Genomic DNA, 15,740 nt, shown 5'->3' with positions numbered 1-15,740 from the left:
TTGAACAGAAAGGACCAGTCTAAACCTTGGCAACATTACCGTCAAACTCCCCAAGAGTGACCGCTATTCTGGGCACACAACTTGGGCACGATCGGAGTGGAGATTAACTGTACACTGATGACATTTCAAGAGTTAAATTAAGGACGTGCTGGAAGGCATGTCAGGCGGTGACTGGAGAAGAAAAATGTGGCCAATTGAGTTAGTGAGGACTGAGGCTGCAAAGTGAAAGAGTATTATTGTGTTTGAGTGATCGATAAGGCAAGAGGAAGACCAGATAGTGTGGCTGGAGAGGCGGAGAGTGACAGGGGTGAGCATGAAAAGAGGAGTGAATTAGAGAAATGAGGAAGAAACCGAAAATTGTGATGGGAACAACATAAACATTAGAAAGGGAGCGAAACATGGCGAGGCAGGGAATATAAAGAAGGGTCAGAGAATGAGGGATGCAGGGAATAGAATGTGTGGGTACAGATATGCAGACAGAGGCAGAGCGAGGCACAGGGGGTCAGACCGGGAGGAACTGGTTTATTTTTCAGGCAAGGATAATGGACTCACTGACGGGTGATTGACATTTCAGTGTTATAGATTCGAACATTTCCCTCTGCAGATAATGTTGGTCCCGGGAAAAAGGAAAAGAGAAACAGGCTGGGGAAGGACAAAGTGAGCGAAGGAGAAGTAAAAGAGGGAAGTGGTAAAAAAAAATTAAAGGAGGAATGACAAAGGAAGAAAAGTAAGACAAAAATATACGAAGAAGGGAAGCAGAGGGACGAAAGATGAAGCAGAGAGTCGGGGAAGAATGATGCAAGGTGGAAAAATGATTGGGCGAAGAAGTGAAAATAGGTAAAAACGAACGAATTTAATGCCGGCGTACCACAAGGATCAGTCTTGTCTCCAAACTTATCTCTATATCATATTAACGATGTCTTGTCAATCACCCCTAATCACATTTACTCATCATTATGTTATGCAGATGACTCAGTGCTTCACATTTCCTTCACACTTAAACACCAATTCACAAAATTTAATACCTCTAACTCCCAACTCACTTCAACAATCTCCATAAATCAAGACTTGCTAAGATCACGAAACGGGGACATAATAACATTGCCTCATTTAATGCTAGGAAAACAAAATACAGTTTATACAGTTACTAACAGACATTCTTATATAATGTTCATTGCTATTAATATTCCTATTTCTAAAAGTACTGAAATTCTCTGTGTTTCACCTAACACACGCAGTTGGACCTGTCATATTAGATCAATTGCTATACCCACTTCAAGGAAACTTGGATTATAAAACATAAAATATAAACCATAATTTCTTCCCTGACGAGTATTTAGCTATAATTTACTAGAGTCATGAGCACTCTCAGCTGGAATATTGTTCACCCTTGTGGAGTGGATGTGGAGAGGTTGCACTAAAATAACTGGGCAAATTTCGGAACAAAGCATATGATTTACCAGTAATCCTGCTCTTACAAATGAACTACCTCCCCTGCAAGTAAGAATGATTTTACAGATTCTGTTAAGGCAAATGCTCAGACGAAGTTGCATCCATTGTGCCACCGCTCCATGCTTTCCCCCAAGCTACACAGGCATCTGGTAGCTCACATGACTGGACTGTAACACTGCCGTATTGCAGAACTTTTGTCTATCAGAATTCTGTTAATCCCCTTAACTGCATCTCATTGGAACTCGCTTCCCAAGTATAGTTTCCCCCAGACTTCAGCCTACAGCAGTTCAAGTCGAACTGTTGTGGATTTTTTTATGAAGGGACGACACCTGTAATCTGGTGTATGGATTATCATTGTTTTAATTGATTTTCCTCTGCCACATATGTCGGTAAGAATACAACTCCATAAACCTTAGTAATTCAACTCCTATCACGCGGCAGGTAATATTAGTAATGCTAAGACAATCAAATGTTCCATCGACTTGAAAAAAAAAAGAAAAAAAAAAAAAAAGAAAGAAAGAAAGCCCCAGACGGAGGCACATAACTTGGAAATTTGACTCTATGGAACAAATAATTATCATTTGAGGTCCGTGTATATTACAATGCCACATGATATTTCTATGGAGAGAGAGAAAGAGAGAGAGAGAGAGAGAGAGAGAGAGAGAGAGAGAGAGAGAGAGAGAGAGAGAGAGAGAGAGAGAGAGAGAGAGAGAGAGAGAGAGAGAGAGAGAGAGAGAGAGAGAGAGAGAGAGAGAGAGACGAATGAGAATGTGATAGAACAGATAAAACGGAAAGAATAACGTCGTAAGAAAAAGTGAGAGTGAGAAAGACTCGAGAACAATATAATTATTCCGGGTCCCCTTTGCATCTTCTCAGGGGAATCACTGGAAGCCTCTCAGAGAAGACCAGCCTCAATGTTGCCTGCCCTCGCTCCACTACATTTCTACTTCTACCTTCATCATTATACTTTTGCCTTACTCTCTCTCCCACGATGTTCACTACCCTGCTCATCACTATGCTCAATATCTCACGACCCATCATCACCAGCAAGTCTTTCACTACCTCCGCTAGGGATTTCCAGGCTTGTTATTCATGGCTATCAGTTAAAATATAATCATGGAAGTATTAAAATATGGCCATGTAAGTAAATTAATAGCGCACCTGTCATTTCTAATTCTTTGCCACTACCAGACGATTACATATAGCTGTATTTATCTTTTTTAGAGCAGATGTGAAGTAATAGGTGTGTATGGTCCCTGCATCACACACTTCTTTCCTTCGCTTCCTGTCTCATATTTTTTTTTTTCCTGTTATTTCTTGGCAGATCCTCGTCCATCGGCTCATCCTTGTTTCGCACCGCCTATATCTCAGCGAAATGTGTTCTCATCTCGCCTGTCTTTCCGTCTTCCCCTGTACTTTCATGCATCCCAGCTCTCTCCATTCCCGCCCTCTCTCCCTCTGGGTTTTAACTTTAGCTGAGTTAGTGATTAAAATGCCATTAATCACAGGAGGGGAGCAAAATTACTCATTGCTTGCAGTTCTACCAAAAGAATAATTAATGGCCCCCAGCACCACTGACGCAGCTGCCCCTGACATCTGATATTTTTTTTAATGCCACAAACCTATTTTATTTATGCCATTAATTCGGATCGTAAATATCTCAGCGTTTTTACTGCGCCTCTATAATAATTTCAGAAAAATACATGACGCCCTAAGCCTTTTATACTGAAGGGGCAAGTAGTAATTTCCGTAACTCCTTTCAGTACGACTCTATAATTGTCAGTTGCATTATAGCTGCGCCACACGATTTCTTCAGCTTAGGAAGTCTTATGTAGTAGAGGATATTCAGTTTGTAAGAGACTGGCTGATTCAGGTCATGACGATGTTAAAATGATGCGTAGTCGTCTTGTATCTATCTATTGCCAGACGCCTTGATCCCGTGGCCACAAAACAAATCGCCTCCAGGTCGTCTTGTAGATTGAGGTACATTGTGAAGATACAGGGAGTGTTTTGGTGAGGTACCTTGGAGGCGTTCTGTGTGTGTCTGTAACCCCTCTGAGCTCGATTCTGATCAGCCAGTGTGGAGATGAGGCAGGCTGATAAACGGAGTATATAAACAATAGCTACCATATGCGAAAATTGACAAAGCTATTGAAGAGTGTTGGATTGTACCTCTAACATAGACGAAATACTTTAAAGGGTTTATGTTTTAATTGAACAGTTATATCTGTCTACCTGTCTATCTATCTGTCTATCTATCTGTCCATCTATCTATATCTATCTACCCACCTATCTATCTACCTATATATCCATTGATCTGTCTATCGATCTATCAATCTATCTATCAATCTATTTATCTATCTATCTGTCTCTCTAGATACCTACCTACCTACCTATCAATCAATCAGTCTATCTACCTATCTATCTCTATATATAAACTTCATAAGGTGAAGGGAATTACTCATCTTTACCACCTCAGTACCGATATCATTGACTGCTTCTTGTATCGTCCAACCTAGTGATATCAGGAATTTGGAACAGCAATACACACGGGATTAAACTCCATCATCTGCCCGCATCGCCCTGACTTCCCATATTCAATCTTCTATAAATCTGCAAAATTTAATAGTTTGGCCACACGCACAGAAAATGGGATTCGAATTAGGCTAGTTCCTCGCTGGCTTCGCTACACGTACAGTCCTTGTATGTAAAAAGTTTAGCAGACATGATAATTGGGTGCCGCGAAGTTGTGTGTGTGTGTGTGTGTGTGTGTGTGTGTGTGTGTGAGAGAGAGAGAGAGAGAGAGAGAGAGAGAGAGAGAGAGAGAGAGTTACAAGGGCAAACAGTTCCTCAGTGGGTCTTACGATCAGCTATTGAAAGGCGGTACTAAGAATTAAGTTGCCAAGTACACATTTCTACTTAATGAGAGGAAAGTACGTAAAGGATTAAGACCCTCCCCACCCTTCTCCTCCATCTGTAGATCGTGGAAAAGGAAGTGTACCCAACCCGGGGGAAAAAGTCGGGGAAGAAAACTTTACAGGAAAGGAGGAAACGTTCAATCTACCACTACGTTTAGCCGTGTAAAACATTGTCCAACCTAGCTTTGTTTTGCTCTGTCAGGGAACTGTGGATTACCTGTGATGATTGCAGTTTCCTTGTATTGATGATCTTGTTTGGAAAGAAATAGCCTAATGCGTCATGGCGGAAACACTCTAAGTTTTCATCCCTGATTCTTAAGTAAGTTGATGTTTATACAGAATATATGCTGGCAATCAATGTTTTCAAAAGCATGGAGGTTAGTGAAAACAACTTTCATCGCAATCATCTCTCTCTCTCTCTCTCTCTCTCTCTCTCTCTCTCTCTCTCTCTCTCTCAAAAGAAAAAAAAAAAGAAAACTCAGTGCTCCATTTTTCGGTATCACATGTCTCTGATGGAGATGATCAGTTTAGTATCTCGTGCCGTGATTCAAGTCTCGCATTATTCTCCTTCTTGCTCAGCTGTCAGAAAGCCAAAATATAGTCAAGAATCGGCTATACAAAAGAATCTTACTGAGAGAGAACTATTTACTTGTTTTTGCACCTCTCGAACCTCTCTATGTAACCTAGAGCCTCTGTTTTTTCTTCCCTACTTCAGTGCTTTGTGTGGAGAACCTGGGGTCATTGTTGATTAGTACATCTGAGTCTTTCTTCGTTCAGTAGTTATGATTGCACCACCTAACAAATGCTGGCTTGCTTCTGAACTTGCATGACTGATGTGTATCATTTTACACTTATTCATGTTGAAGGATACTACCACTAGCCAGACCACTCCCCTCATTTACACAAGCCCTACATAATTCTTCCATTTTCGTGATTGTTGAGGCATTAATTCTAACTCTGTCATCCACAAATTTAATAGTTTGGTTGATGATACCTATATTTATATCTATACATCCAACCATCTCTTGGATTTATTCTTGACAAATAATCCAGATCAATACAGGATAGAGGTACTGTCACCACTTGGATCCTCTGACCACAATCTCATCAAAGCCTCATTAGTTAACCCTCCTACACCTCCCCATTCCGAACCTGTCAGGGTGACCCGATGGCACTTTGACAGGGCAGACTGGGATGGATTTAGAAATTATCTTGCTGATGTTCCATGGCAGTCTTTCTTCTCTAGTGATCCCAATTCTACCCAGTCCCACATTTGTGACTTAATACTAGCTGGTATGGATTTATTCATACCAAGTCAACAATTCACTAAAAGATCAAACTCTCCAAAATGGTTTGATGGCAATTGTGCCAGAGCAACAGCCCAAAAGTCATTAGCATATAACTCTTACTTAAAATCAAAAACACATGAATCACTCTCCCAATTTAAAATTGCTAGAAATCATGCAAAAGCTGTATTAAATCTATCTAAATCAAACTTTCTTCAAAAGCAAGCATCAAAACTACTTAACAACCCTAATGACAATAGAATATTCTGGTCAACTCTTAATTCTTTCAATAATAACTTTAACAAGTCATCTTCCATTCCCCCACTAAAATCTTCAGATGGCAATATTACAAATGACCCACGTGGGAAAGCAGATATCTTTGCTAGTACCTTTGCAAGAAACTCTACCATGGATGATACCAGCCAGAATGTCTCAGTACTGGAACTTGATTCTCCCGAAATTGCCCCACTTAAAATACAGACAAGATTTGTAAAATCCATCCTAGACAATTTACCTACCAACAAAGCTCCAGGTCCAGATGGAATTCCGCCAATTGTTTTGAAAAAGTGTTCCCCTGAACTTGCCTCTGTCCTAGCTAAATTATTCAGACTATGCATACGTACTTCTTTATTCCCAAATTCATGGAAAGAAGCCAATATCCACCCAGTTCCAAAGAAAGGAAGTTCATCTGACCCCTCCAATTACAGACCAATAGCTATCACATCTTCTCTTGGTAAGGTATTTGAAACTTTAATTAATAAGCATATTGTTAAACATCTTGAATCCAACAACTTAATTAATGATAGACAATACGGTTTTCGCCACGAAAGATCCACCATTGACATACTCAATCTCTTAACTCATACCATCCATCAATCAATAGATCTTTTTGGAGAAACTCATGCAGTAGCTCTTGATATCTCTAAAGCTTTCGACAGAGTATGGCACCGTTCCCTGCTGTCCAAACTCCCTTGCTATGGACTAACGTCTTTTGTTCCTTTGATTTCTTCTTATCTTAGTGACAGGAAAATAAGAGTAAAAGTAGATGATGTACATTCGAATTTCCAATCAGTTAACGCCGGCGTGCCGCAGGGATCAGTTCTGGCACCAACCCTATTTCTGGTTCATATTAATGATCTCTTATCTGTCACTCACAATCCCATTCACTCATATGCAGATGACTCAACACTACATAGTTCATTCACACTCAGACATCCATTTACAAAGTCTAATATCTCTACCTCTCAACTCAATACAGCCGTCTCCATAAATGAAGATCTATCTACAATCAGTGAATGGGGACAAAACAACCTTGTCTCTTTTAATGCTAGTAAAACTAAATATATACAGTTTACCAATAGACAGATATTGCCAGACTCGTACATTACCTTCAGTGCTACTAATATTCCCATCTCCAAAAGTATTGAAATTCTTGGTGTCTCACTCAACAGTGCCCTCAGCTGGACCTCTCATGTCAGATCACTTGCTAAAACCGCCTCAAAGAAACTTGGATTATTGTACAGAGTCCGTAACTTCTTCGCCGATGAGCAGTTAGCTATAATTTATAAGAGTCATGTGCGCTCTCAGCTTGAATATTGCTCACCCTTGTGGAATGGTTGTGGAGAGGTTGCATTAAGGCAACTAGACAAAATTCAGAATAAAGCTGTTAGAATCATTAACAACCCTGCCATTACATATAAACTACCTCCCCTGCAAGTAAGAAGGAATGTTGCCTCCCTTGCATTATTTTACAGATATTTTTTTGGTAAATGCTCAGACGAAGTTGCGTCCATGGTGCCACCTCTCCATGCCTTCCCTCGTGCTACATGGGCATCTGGTAGCGCTCATGACTGGAATGTCACTCAACCATATTGCAGAACTTCTGCCTATCAGAATTCTTTCATTCCCCGAACTGCATCTCTCTGGAACTCGCTTCCCCAGAGTTGTTTTCCTCCAAATTTCAACCCACAACTGTTCAAGTCTAACTGTTACAGATATTTTATGAACAGAAGACACCAGTAATCTGGTGTATGGATTTTTTTTTTTTCTCCATTTGTTTTTCCTTCCTCCGTTCTGTTATTAAAAAAAAAAAAAAAAAAAAAAAAAACACCACATCTAAATGGCTTCCGCTGAACTGCACCCAAAATCATTTACCTTCTTCATCACGGCCGCCAAAAGTATCCCAGTCGACAACCTGAAATATGTGAGGTGACAGGTGATGGAGAATACGACTCGTTTACCGGAGGACAGGAAGGATACAGGTCTCTCTCTCTCTCTCTCTCTCTCTCTCTCTCTCTCTATGAATTAGCCATCATGTTCCATCCTCTTTTTTTTTTTAACTCCTTCTGTTCTTCACTCGCTCATGCTCCTTCACCTTTTCTCCCATTCATCCTTTTTTCACTCTCCCTCGATACATTTTGCTCCCCCATTACCTGTCTGGTCATTCTGTCCACGCTTCTCTATTATTCTTTCTACTCTATCCCAACATCTCCCATCCCTCTTCCTCCTTTTCTCTCATCCCCATTCCCTGTACTCGTGCAACCTTGTCCCTTTCCATCTTCCTCTTTCCTTCTATCTTTCCCTTCTTCTCTCAATCACGCCTCTGCCACTCCCATTAACACACGATAGATCTGGATTTGTTCTTCTCTGGACTATATTTTTCAGATTTATATTTTTAGCTCAAAGGAAAAACTAAGAAAGAGTTTATCATGAAATGGGAGGCTTGGGTAGGCAGAAGTTGTGAGTAGGAAGAAAATGATATGGAAGGTGAGGCAAAGAGATGTGTTGGGACTCAGAGGAAATGTGAGGGAGGGGAACGGTTGCTTGAAATGTGAGGAAAATTGAGGGATAATAAGAATTTCAATAGGGAGTGAAGAAAATGAGTTAAGATTAAAGGAGACAGGTGGAAAGATAAGCTAAATGAATGGAGGGTGAAAATGGGAGACAGGGAGAGAAGGGAGGGAAGATAAAGAAGGAAGACATGAACTGAGGCGTTAGAGTTGGAAGTGATGACAGCGAAGAAATGTAATTAGGGTTGTGGGTAAACGGGAGGAGATGATATTACAAAAGGAAGTGAAGGGATGCTGGTTGTATGGAGAGAAAGAGGGAAAGGGGGAAAGGGGGAAAGGGGGAAAGGGGGAAAGGGGGAGAAGAGGAACTGATGTGGTGTGGATGGTAAGTGGAGTGACAAGACCTGCTAAAGAAAGGGACTATAGCTTATGAAGATGGGAGGGCATGTGCAGATGGAGATTAGAAGTAAGATTTTGGAAGATTTGCTCAGACTAGGGATAAGAATTACGTGGAAAAACGGGATTGGAAGTGGAGAGATTGAGAGGGAGGATTATGCATAAATGGATAGTCAAAACCCCAATAAAAATGTGGTGATGGAGAACTCTGAAGGCAGGTAATGTAGAAATAAGTGGGTGTAACACAGAGAGAGAAGAGTGTAACGGGACGGGTCTTAAGCTTGACTCTGGGTTGGGAAAGGGAAAGGGTGGGTTGGATCAGGAATGTAAGAGTCTGGGTAAGAGAGAGCGCAGGTGTATGGGAACGAGGGGAAAGATATGTGGGCAAAGTGGATAGGGATGTGGGCAAGAGAGAGAGCAGAAGTGTGAGAGAGAGAGGGGGAAGATGTGTGGCCAAAAAGCGTTAGGGATGTGGGCAAAAGAGAGAGTAGGAGTGTTTGTGAGAGAGGGGGGGGGGAAGATGTGTGGGCAAAAGTGATAGGGATGTGGGCAAGAGAGAGAGAGAGAGAGAGCAGGAGTGTGAGAGAGAGGGGGGGAAGATGTGTGGGCAAAGTGGATAGGGATGTGGGCAAGAGAGGGCAGAGGTGGGGGCAAGAGCTGGACGGGATAAGGGCAAAAAGACCAGAAGTAGAAGTGAACCCTCCAGAACGCTCTCCGAGGTTCACTTGATGCACACAACACGTAGCCTTCATTCCGACTGACGTTTCTGTGACAAATTACACGATAAAGTGAGGAAAAGGAATGAAAGAAAAGATGAAGGAATTACAGTCAGCTAGAATAATAGATAGAACAAGTTAAATGAATGGTAACAAAAATACTGATGCATATAAAGGAAAAATATTTAGCTAGAAAGACTGAGACTAAGAGATAGCGAAATAATTAGGGCAAGGGAGGTGAAGATGGGATGTCATTACGGAGGCCTCGCTGGTGTGATTACCTCAGGATTGGTGGTGTGGGAGAGGCAGAGATGCTGATTAAGGCGAGAGAGAGAGAGAGAGAGAGAGAGAGAGAGAGAGAGAGAGAGAGAGAGAGAGAGAGCGCATAGAAACCTAATTACTAAACACTTATCTAGGGAGGGACAGGCTGAAGGAAGAATGTGGAGGCGTGCATCATAATATCCTTAATTTTAATTTGTTAATGTTCTTTTCACCACGATCTGTCTGAACACATCCGCGCACCATTTCAGCGGGCCTGCAGAACTCTTCTTTTACGCCCAGCTCTATATCGCAAGAGTTATCCCACAGTCTCAGTCAGTAGGTTTTGCTCAGGAACTGTCTTCCTTCTTCTGTGTTTCCTTCTTCCTATCACACCCAGACTTTCAAACAAAGGGTGTCCAGGCATCTCTATTTGATTGGCCCTCGAGATGGCTTTTATTTAAAAACAGGTACGTGGGCTTTCGGCAATATATATATATATATATATATATATATATATATATATATATATATATATATATATATATATATATAAGAAAAAATCACATGAGCTTGTGATGACAAAAATGTTTTGTAAACTGGCAGATTAATTAGAAAAATGAAAGGAATAACTGAGTATATGGAGTGAAAAGCCAAGACAGACATGGTGAGCAGCAGAGAAAACAAAGAAAAACGAATGTGTCACAGCATGAGGGATAGGAGACTAGATGGAAAATTTAATGTGAGGAAGGTATTGTTTTGGTTGATAGTATTTACTAAGGATTTCAGGGGCAGTGTCCAACTGTTTTTTTTAAATAACGTCTCAACAAAGCGTCGGACAAGGATTTAACTTTGGCAGTGCATGTTTGAGACCCCGACCTAATTTGTAAAATTATGCTTTTGTACCAAATGTGTATGATTAAGGCATTTATAAGAGTAAATGTAGGGTAAACTTAGCTAAAATCGTCAGAGGCATGTAGCGAGGCTAGCTTCGGTCACGATACAAGCCCCGCCCACAATTCGGAACGTGACGTCGGTGTGAGGTAGTAGTAATCACCGACGCAAGTGGCAGTTCTATCTTTCTAACACCCCCCCCCACATACTGTATTTTCTCTCTCTCTCTCTCTCTCTCTCTCACACACACACACACACACACACACACACACACACACACACCGAAGTAATATTTCACCCCTACTACCGATTCAGTATGGTCCTTATATGAGAAGAATGTTTGCGAAAAAAAGGTTTACTTGGAGGAAATTACTTATCATTTACGTGGACAATACGGCCATTGCTACATGCTCGGTGCATGTAACATAGAGCAGTGGTTTATTAAACTTGTTCATTGTGAACGCCCACTATCATCTTTAAAAGAATATATTTGTTTATAATAAAATAAAACTGAAAAGTAGCATTTTCAATGTGATTGATTGGCATGATTTAAAAGGAAATATATTAAATTCCTAATGCGGCTTGAGTTCCCGGCTGGAAATCACCCAAAACCCAGGTTATAAATCAGTGACAGAGACATGCATTATAGTAGTCGGCGATAAGAGGTGGAGACATCAAAGGTATACAATGATGTAAATATCATGCTCAGCACAACCTTTATTCATCATCACTATCCAGGCTGAGGTCTTCTATGTCTTCGTCATCGCTGGCAAGGTCAATGATGATGGGTCCCACAGCATCGTGGATATTGTCTGATGTCCAGTATCCGACCTCGAAGTCTCGAGATTGTCGGACAGCAGCTCCCCACACCTCCTGGGTGGCACACAGTCTGGCTTCAGCCAGTCTGGCCTGCCGGTCGACCCTGGTGAAGCGTTGCAGGGAGGAGCGTACGTGTCGCTTCATGCAACCCCACACCTGCTCGATGGCATTGAGCACTGGGTGGGCAGGTGGAAGGCGGACAACCTCATGGCCCCACTCACTTATGATGTTGTCCACCTTGTACTGGGGCGTTGGTCGGTTCTGCTGGCAGACGAGCAGCAGCTCAGGTCGTGTGGCGCCAGGTGGGATGGGGAGCCTGTGTTGCTCCAACCAGGTGATTAGGTCACCTTTCTTGGTTGCTGTGGTGGGACAGCGACTATTCTCAGTCAGTTGGCTGTGGTAAGGTGCGTTGTCCATCACCAGGACCGACGGCTCGGTAAGCGATGGCAGGAGTTGCGACGTCAGCCATCGGATGAAGAGCTCGCCTGTCATCTCTCCGTGGTAGTCGCCGCTGGTGTTCTTGGCTGTGTAGCAGAGGAACGAACCCTCAACGAAGCCATTGGCCGTGCCAGCTGCGACCACCACGAAACGTTCACCTTCACCAGGCGGTACCTGACGACTGTACATATCGCTGCTTTTATCCTGAGTTGTGTCCACCCATTCCCTGCTGTGATTCATCCTGGTGGTAAACCATGTTTCATCAACGTACACCACCTGCCTCCCTTCTTCCCGGTGGTGCCGCAGGGCCCGGAGAGCGGCGATCCGGCGGCACACAACGTCCAGGGATTCTTTCCTAACATACACCTTCCGCTGTGATGTCTTGTAGCGGAATCCCATGTCGTGCAGGAGCAGCCACACCGACGTCTCCGAGGTTACATCTGGGATGATGCCAGCCGTCTTCAATTCCTGCGTCAGGTTGCCAACCGAAAACACTCTTTTGGCAGCGAACTTGGCGTGGATAAACCGGCGAATGGTGCCCACAGTAAAATTATCAAAGACAGGCGGTGCTGGAAGTGATGCCGGTGTCTTAGACTGAAGCGTGGTTTCGCGATCCACGACCTTCCTCACCGCCGTCGCCGTCATACCCACAACGTGCGCAACACGCTCGTGAGGTCTGTGTAGAGAAAGGCCAATATGTATGTAACATTTGCCGCATGATGATGAAAATGTACGCAAATATATATACAGTATATATATATATATATATATATATATATATATATATATATATATATATATATATATATATATATATACTCGTATATGTATTACAGAAATGCATTTCATTCTGTAAGCACGGCCTTGCCAAGTAAGACTAATTCACAGTGGTAAGGCAAAGAGGTTTTTATCATCATCTTTTGAGCTGACAGGTCCTTTGACAAGTACAAGGTAATAATTGTGCTTGTTATGGCATGGAAATCACAGTATCATGCAGAACAATTACATTTCGATCTGTGAATGGTGAACATATTTCATTATAGTAGTCTGGTTCACCACCCCTTGGCAGTCAACAAATGAATTTCGCCATATTATTTTATTTTTTATCAATTTTTGTTTTCAAAGTACCTGTTCAAACTTATCAAATTCCTCATGCGGACCCTTTCGCGGTTGTATACCGCGAAAAGCCGCAGCACAAAAGCAGTCTTGCAACCTCTAGGACAATAAGAGATGCTCGCCATCGCTGAAGTTTCGGTTTGGTAACGTCTCGCCTGTCGGCGGCCGCCACATCACCTCGCCCAGCGGTGCCGGCTCAGGCAGTGATTACTACTCTTCAGAAGTGAATAAGTCATATTGACGTCACAATATGTGTAAGAGGGCGATGCATATACTATGTACTAATAGGGAGTCTGGAGGGATGTACAGTCACTCTAAAAATCAGCCGCAGCTCAGAAATATGAGTAACCCTGAGGCATTGAATCTGAAGCAGCTTACATAAAGACAGAACTGCCACTTGCGTCGGTGATTACTACTACGTCACACCGACGTCACGTTCCGAATTGTGGGCGGGGCTTGTATCGTGACCGAAGCTAGCCTCGCTACATGCCTCTGACGATTTTAGCTAAGTTTACCCTACATTTACTCCTATAAATGCCTTAATCATACACATTTGGTACAAAAGCATAATTTTACAAATTAGGTCGGGGTCTCAAACATGCACTGCCAAAGTTAAATCCTTGTCCGACGCTTTGTTGAGACGTTATTTAAAAAAAACAGTTGGACACTGCCCCTGAAATCCTTAGTAGGAGAGTAAGCCATCAGTAATACGGTAAATATGGAATGAAGATAAAGAAAACGACTGACTGGTAAATAATAAAAGAAAACCGTACAAGAGGATTAAGTTCGTTGAAAGCCTGAAAATTCACACCCCTTAATTCACTGCTTCATGATCAGTCAATTCATTTCACATGCAACAACGATAAGCAAGCGTTCCTGCACCTCACTCCTACCTCCTTCAATCTACTCTCGCCCAGCGTCTCCATTTCGGCTATCATCGCCCTCATCCTCACCATCAGGCGTCATACCACCGCCTCTGTGTTGCTGTCACCACCGCCACCATGCATAAAAATTAGGGTATAAAAGAGTGTACAGTGCTTATGCTCCTTTCCCAGGCCATTATAAGCGACTGAGTTAATGTTTTTGGCACTGGATGGTATTGTTCTGTTTGTGGGAAGTTAAGTGTATGGGAGAAGTTGCCTGTGTGAATGGGAAGTTGTCTGCTGTAAACCTGTCCCTCTGAGCTGCCCCGGCGGAAGAATAATTAAACTTGGTAGTGATGGGAATAGTTACACAAGTTTCAGCCCACCAGCCCTTCGTCACACGCGTGCATTGTTGAGGGAGGAGGGAAAAGCAGAGGAGTGGTGGATATATTAGGAAAAGGATGTGGTGGTGGTGGAAGGAAAGAAGCTGGGAACAATGTAGAATGGTGGCGGGAGTGATGGAGAAGAGGAAGAGAGTGGAGAGTGGTGTGTGAGGAAGAGGGTAAATACGGGGAAGAGCTATGGAAGAATCGATTAAGTTGCGAGAGCGGCTGGGGAAGCGAGGGAACTGCGGTAGCAAAGGAGGAAAATAAGATACGCTGTAGGAGGGTGAGGAAGGGTGAAAGAGGGAGAGGGAAGAGGAACGAGGTGGGGGAGGGGCATGGCAGGCGGCGCTAGTGGCAGCTTATTTACTGCATATGCCTCCTTGACAGCTGGGAAACTGCAACCGTCTAAATAGGTATACAGTACTTATATTTTCTTTGTTCACTGTTCCTGTCCCAGTGTCTGCGAGCTCCAGCTTTTTTTTTACAACTGATGAAGACGCAGTTAGTATCTTAAACAGTTTAGCAATGGATTTTTCTGTGCAGCTGAATCAAATCCTGTATTTCATGCTGTTAATAATTGATCAGATTTGCCCTAGTAACTGATAGGATTTGCCCCCCTTCTTCTATTCACCCACTAAGATATATAGGCATACCACACCCCGACTACCATATTGACTTAGCTGAGAGATATCCTTGCTGACTATATGACCAGTTATACAAAACAAAATACATCATGTCTTCATCCTTCCTCCACTGGACATCCTTCAAAACCAGCATTATTAATTATATTTCTTTACAACAACAACAAAAAAGTATTCTAAAAAGGGCCCTTGATCCACCAGTGGCATCGATATATGTACTGGAATGGGATCAGTCTGTCCTTCATCTGGTGTGTCAGAATGAGGTCATGCTGTCTTTGGTCAGTGCTCGAATCAAAGGAGGAGACATAAAACCCCTGGTGTCTTACCAGCTGTAAGAGGCATGTACTGTACCACACCCTTGTCAACCCTGTAACCCTGCTGCAGTAGTATTCTTGATGCCCGTGATAAAGCTTAGGTTGGCCTGTGTATTTTATCTCCGTCTTGCTTTGCTGGACTCTTTGTGAGCAGTAGCATGTCCAAGATCGATTCCAAACATCTCTTTGTTATCTTTTAAGATCTGATACATCAGATTAAAGGACAAGACCCATCTGATCAGGGCAGTCAGACCTCTAGTGATTCCGTCAGTTCCTCCGCCACTTTTTCCAACAGCATTTAACCATTCTAGGCTTTGGTCAGGGGACACTTAGATGAACTCCATTTCTGCAATCTTAACAACACAACAAAGTTTCCATTCTTTAATTCCTGTTCAACTTCTGGAGGTAGCATTTGCATTTGTGTATAGTACACTGTGGCTTATTGTGCATAGTT

At 42.5% G+C, this 15,740-nt stretch overlaps 1 protein-coding gene across 1 annotated transcript; it reads right to left on the bottom strand.

Moving 5' to 3' along the window:
* Positions 1-11,426: 11,426 nt before the first annotated feature.
* LOC145410750 (uncharacterized) lies at positions 11,427-12,611 on the bottom strand. The gene has a single exon (XM_080280856.1). The coding sequence runs from the start codon at positions 12,609-12,611 to the stop codon at positions 11,427-11,429; it is 1,185 nt and encodes a 394-aa protein (XP_080136982.1).
* Between the last annotated feature and the right edge of the window lie 3,129 nt (positions 12,612-15,740).

Source organism: Coenobita brevimanus, chromosome 11 (assembly GCF_032717465.1).
Source record: "Coenobita brevimanus isolate Jiangsu-jjx chromosome 11, ASM3271746v2, whole genome shotgun sequence".
Lineage (NCBI taxonomy): Eukaryota > Metazoa > Arthropoda > Malacostraca > Decapoda > Coenobitidae > Coenobita > Coenobita brevimanus.
The sequence above is the reverse complement of the archived record's forward strand: the minus strand, read 5'-3'. Positions and strand labels throughout refer to the sequence as shown.

Coding starts and splice junctions, on each gene's coding strand:
- LOC145410750 (XM_080280856.1), bottom strand. CDS start 12,611: ATGACGGCGACGGCGGTGAGGAAGGTCGTGGATCGCGAAACCACGCTT.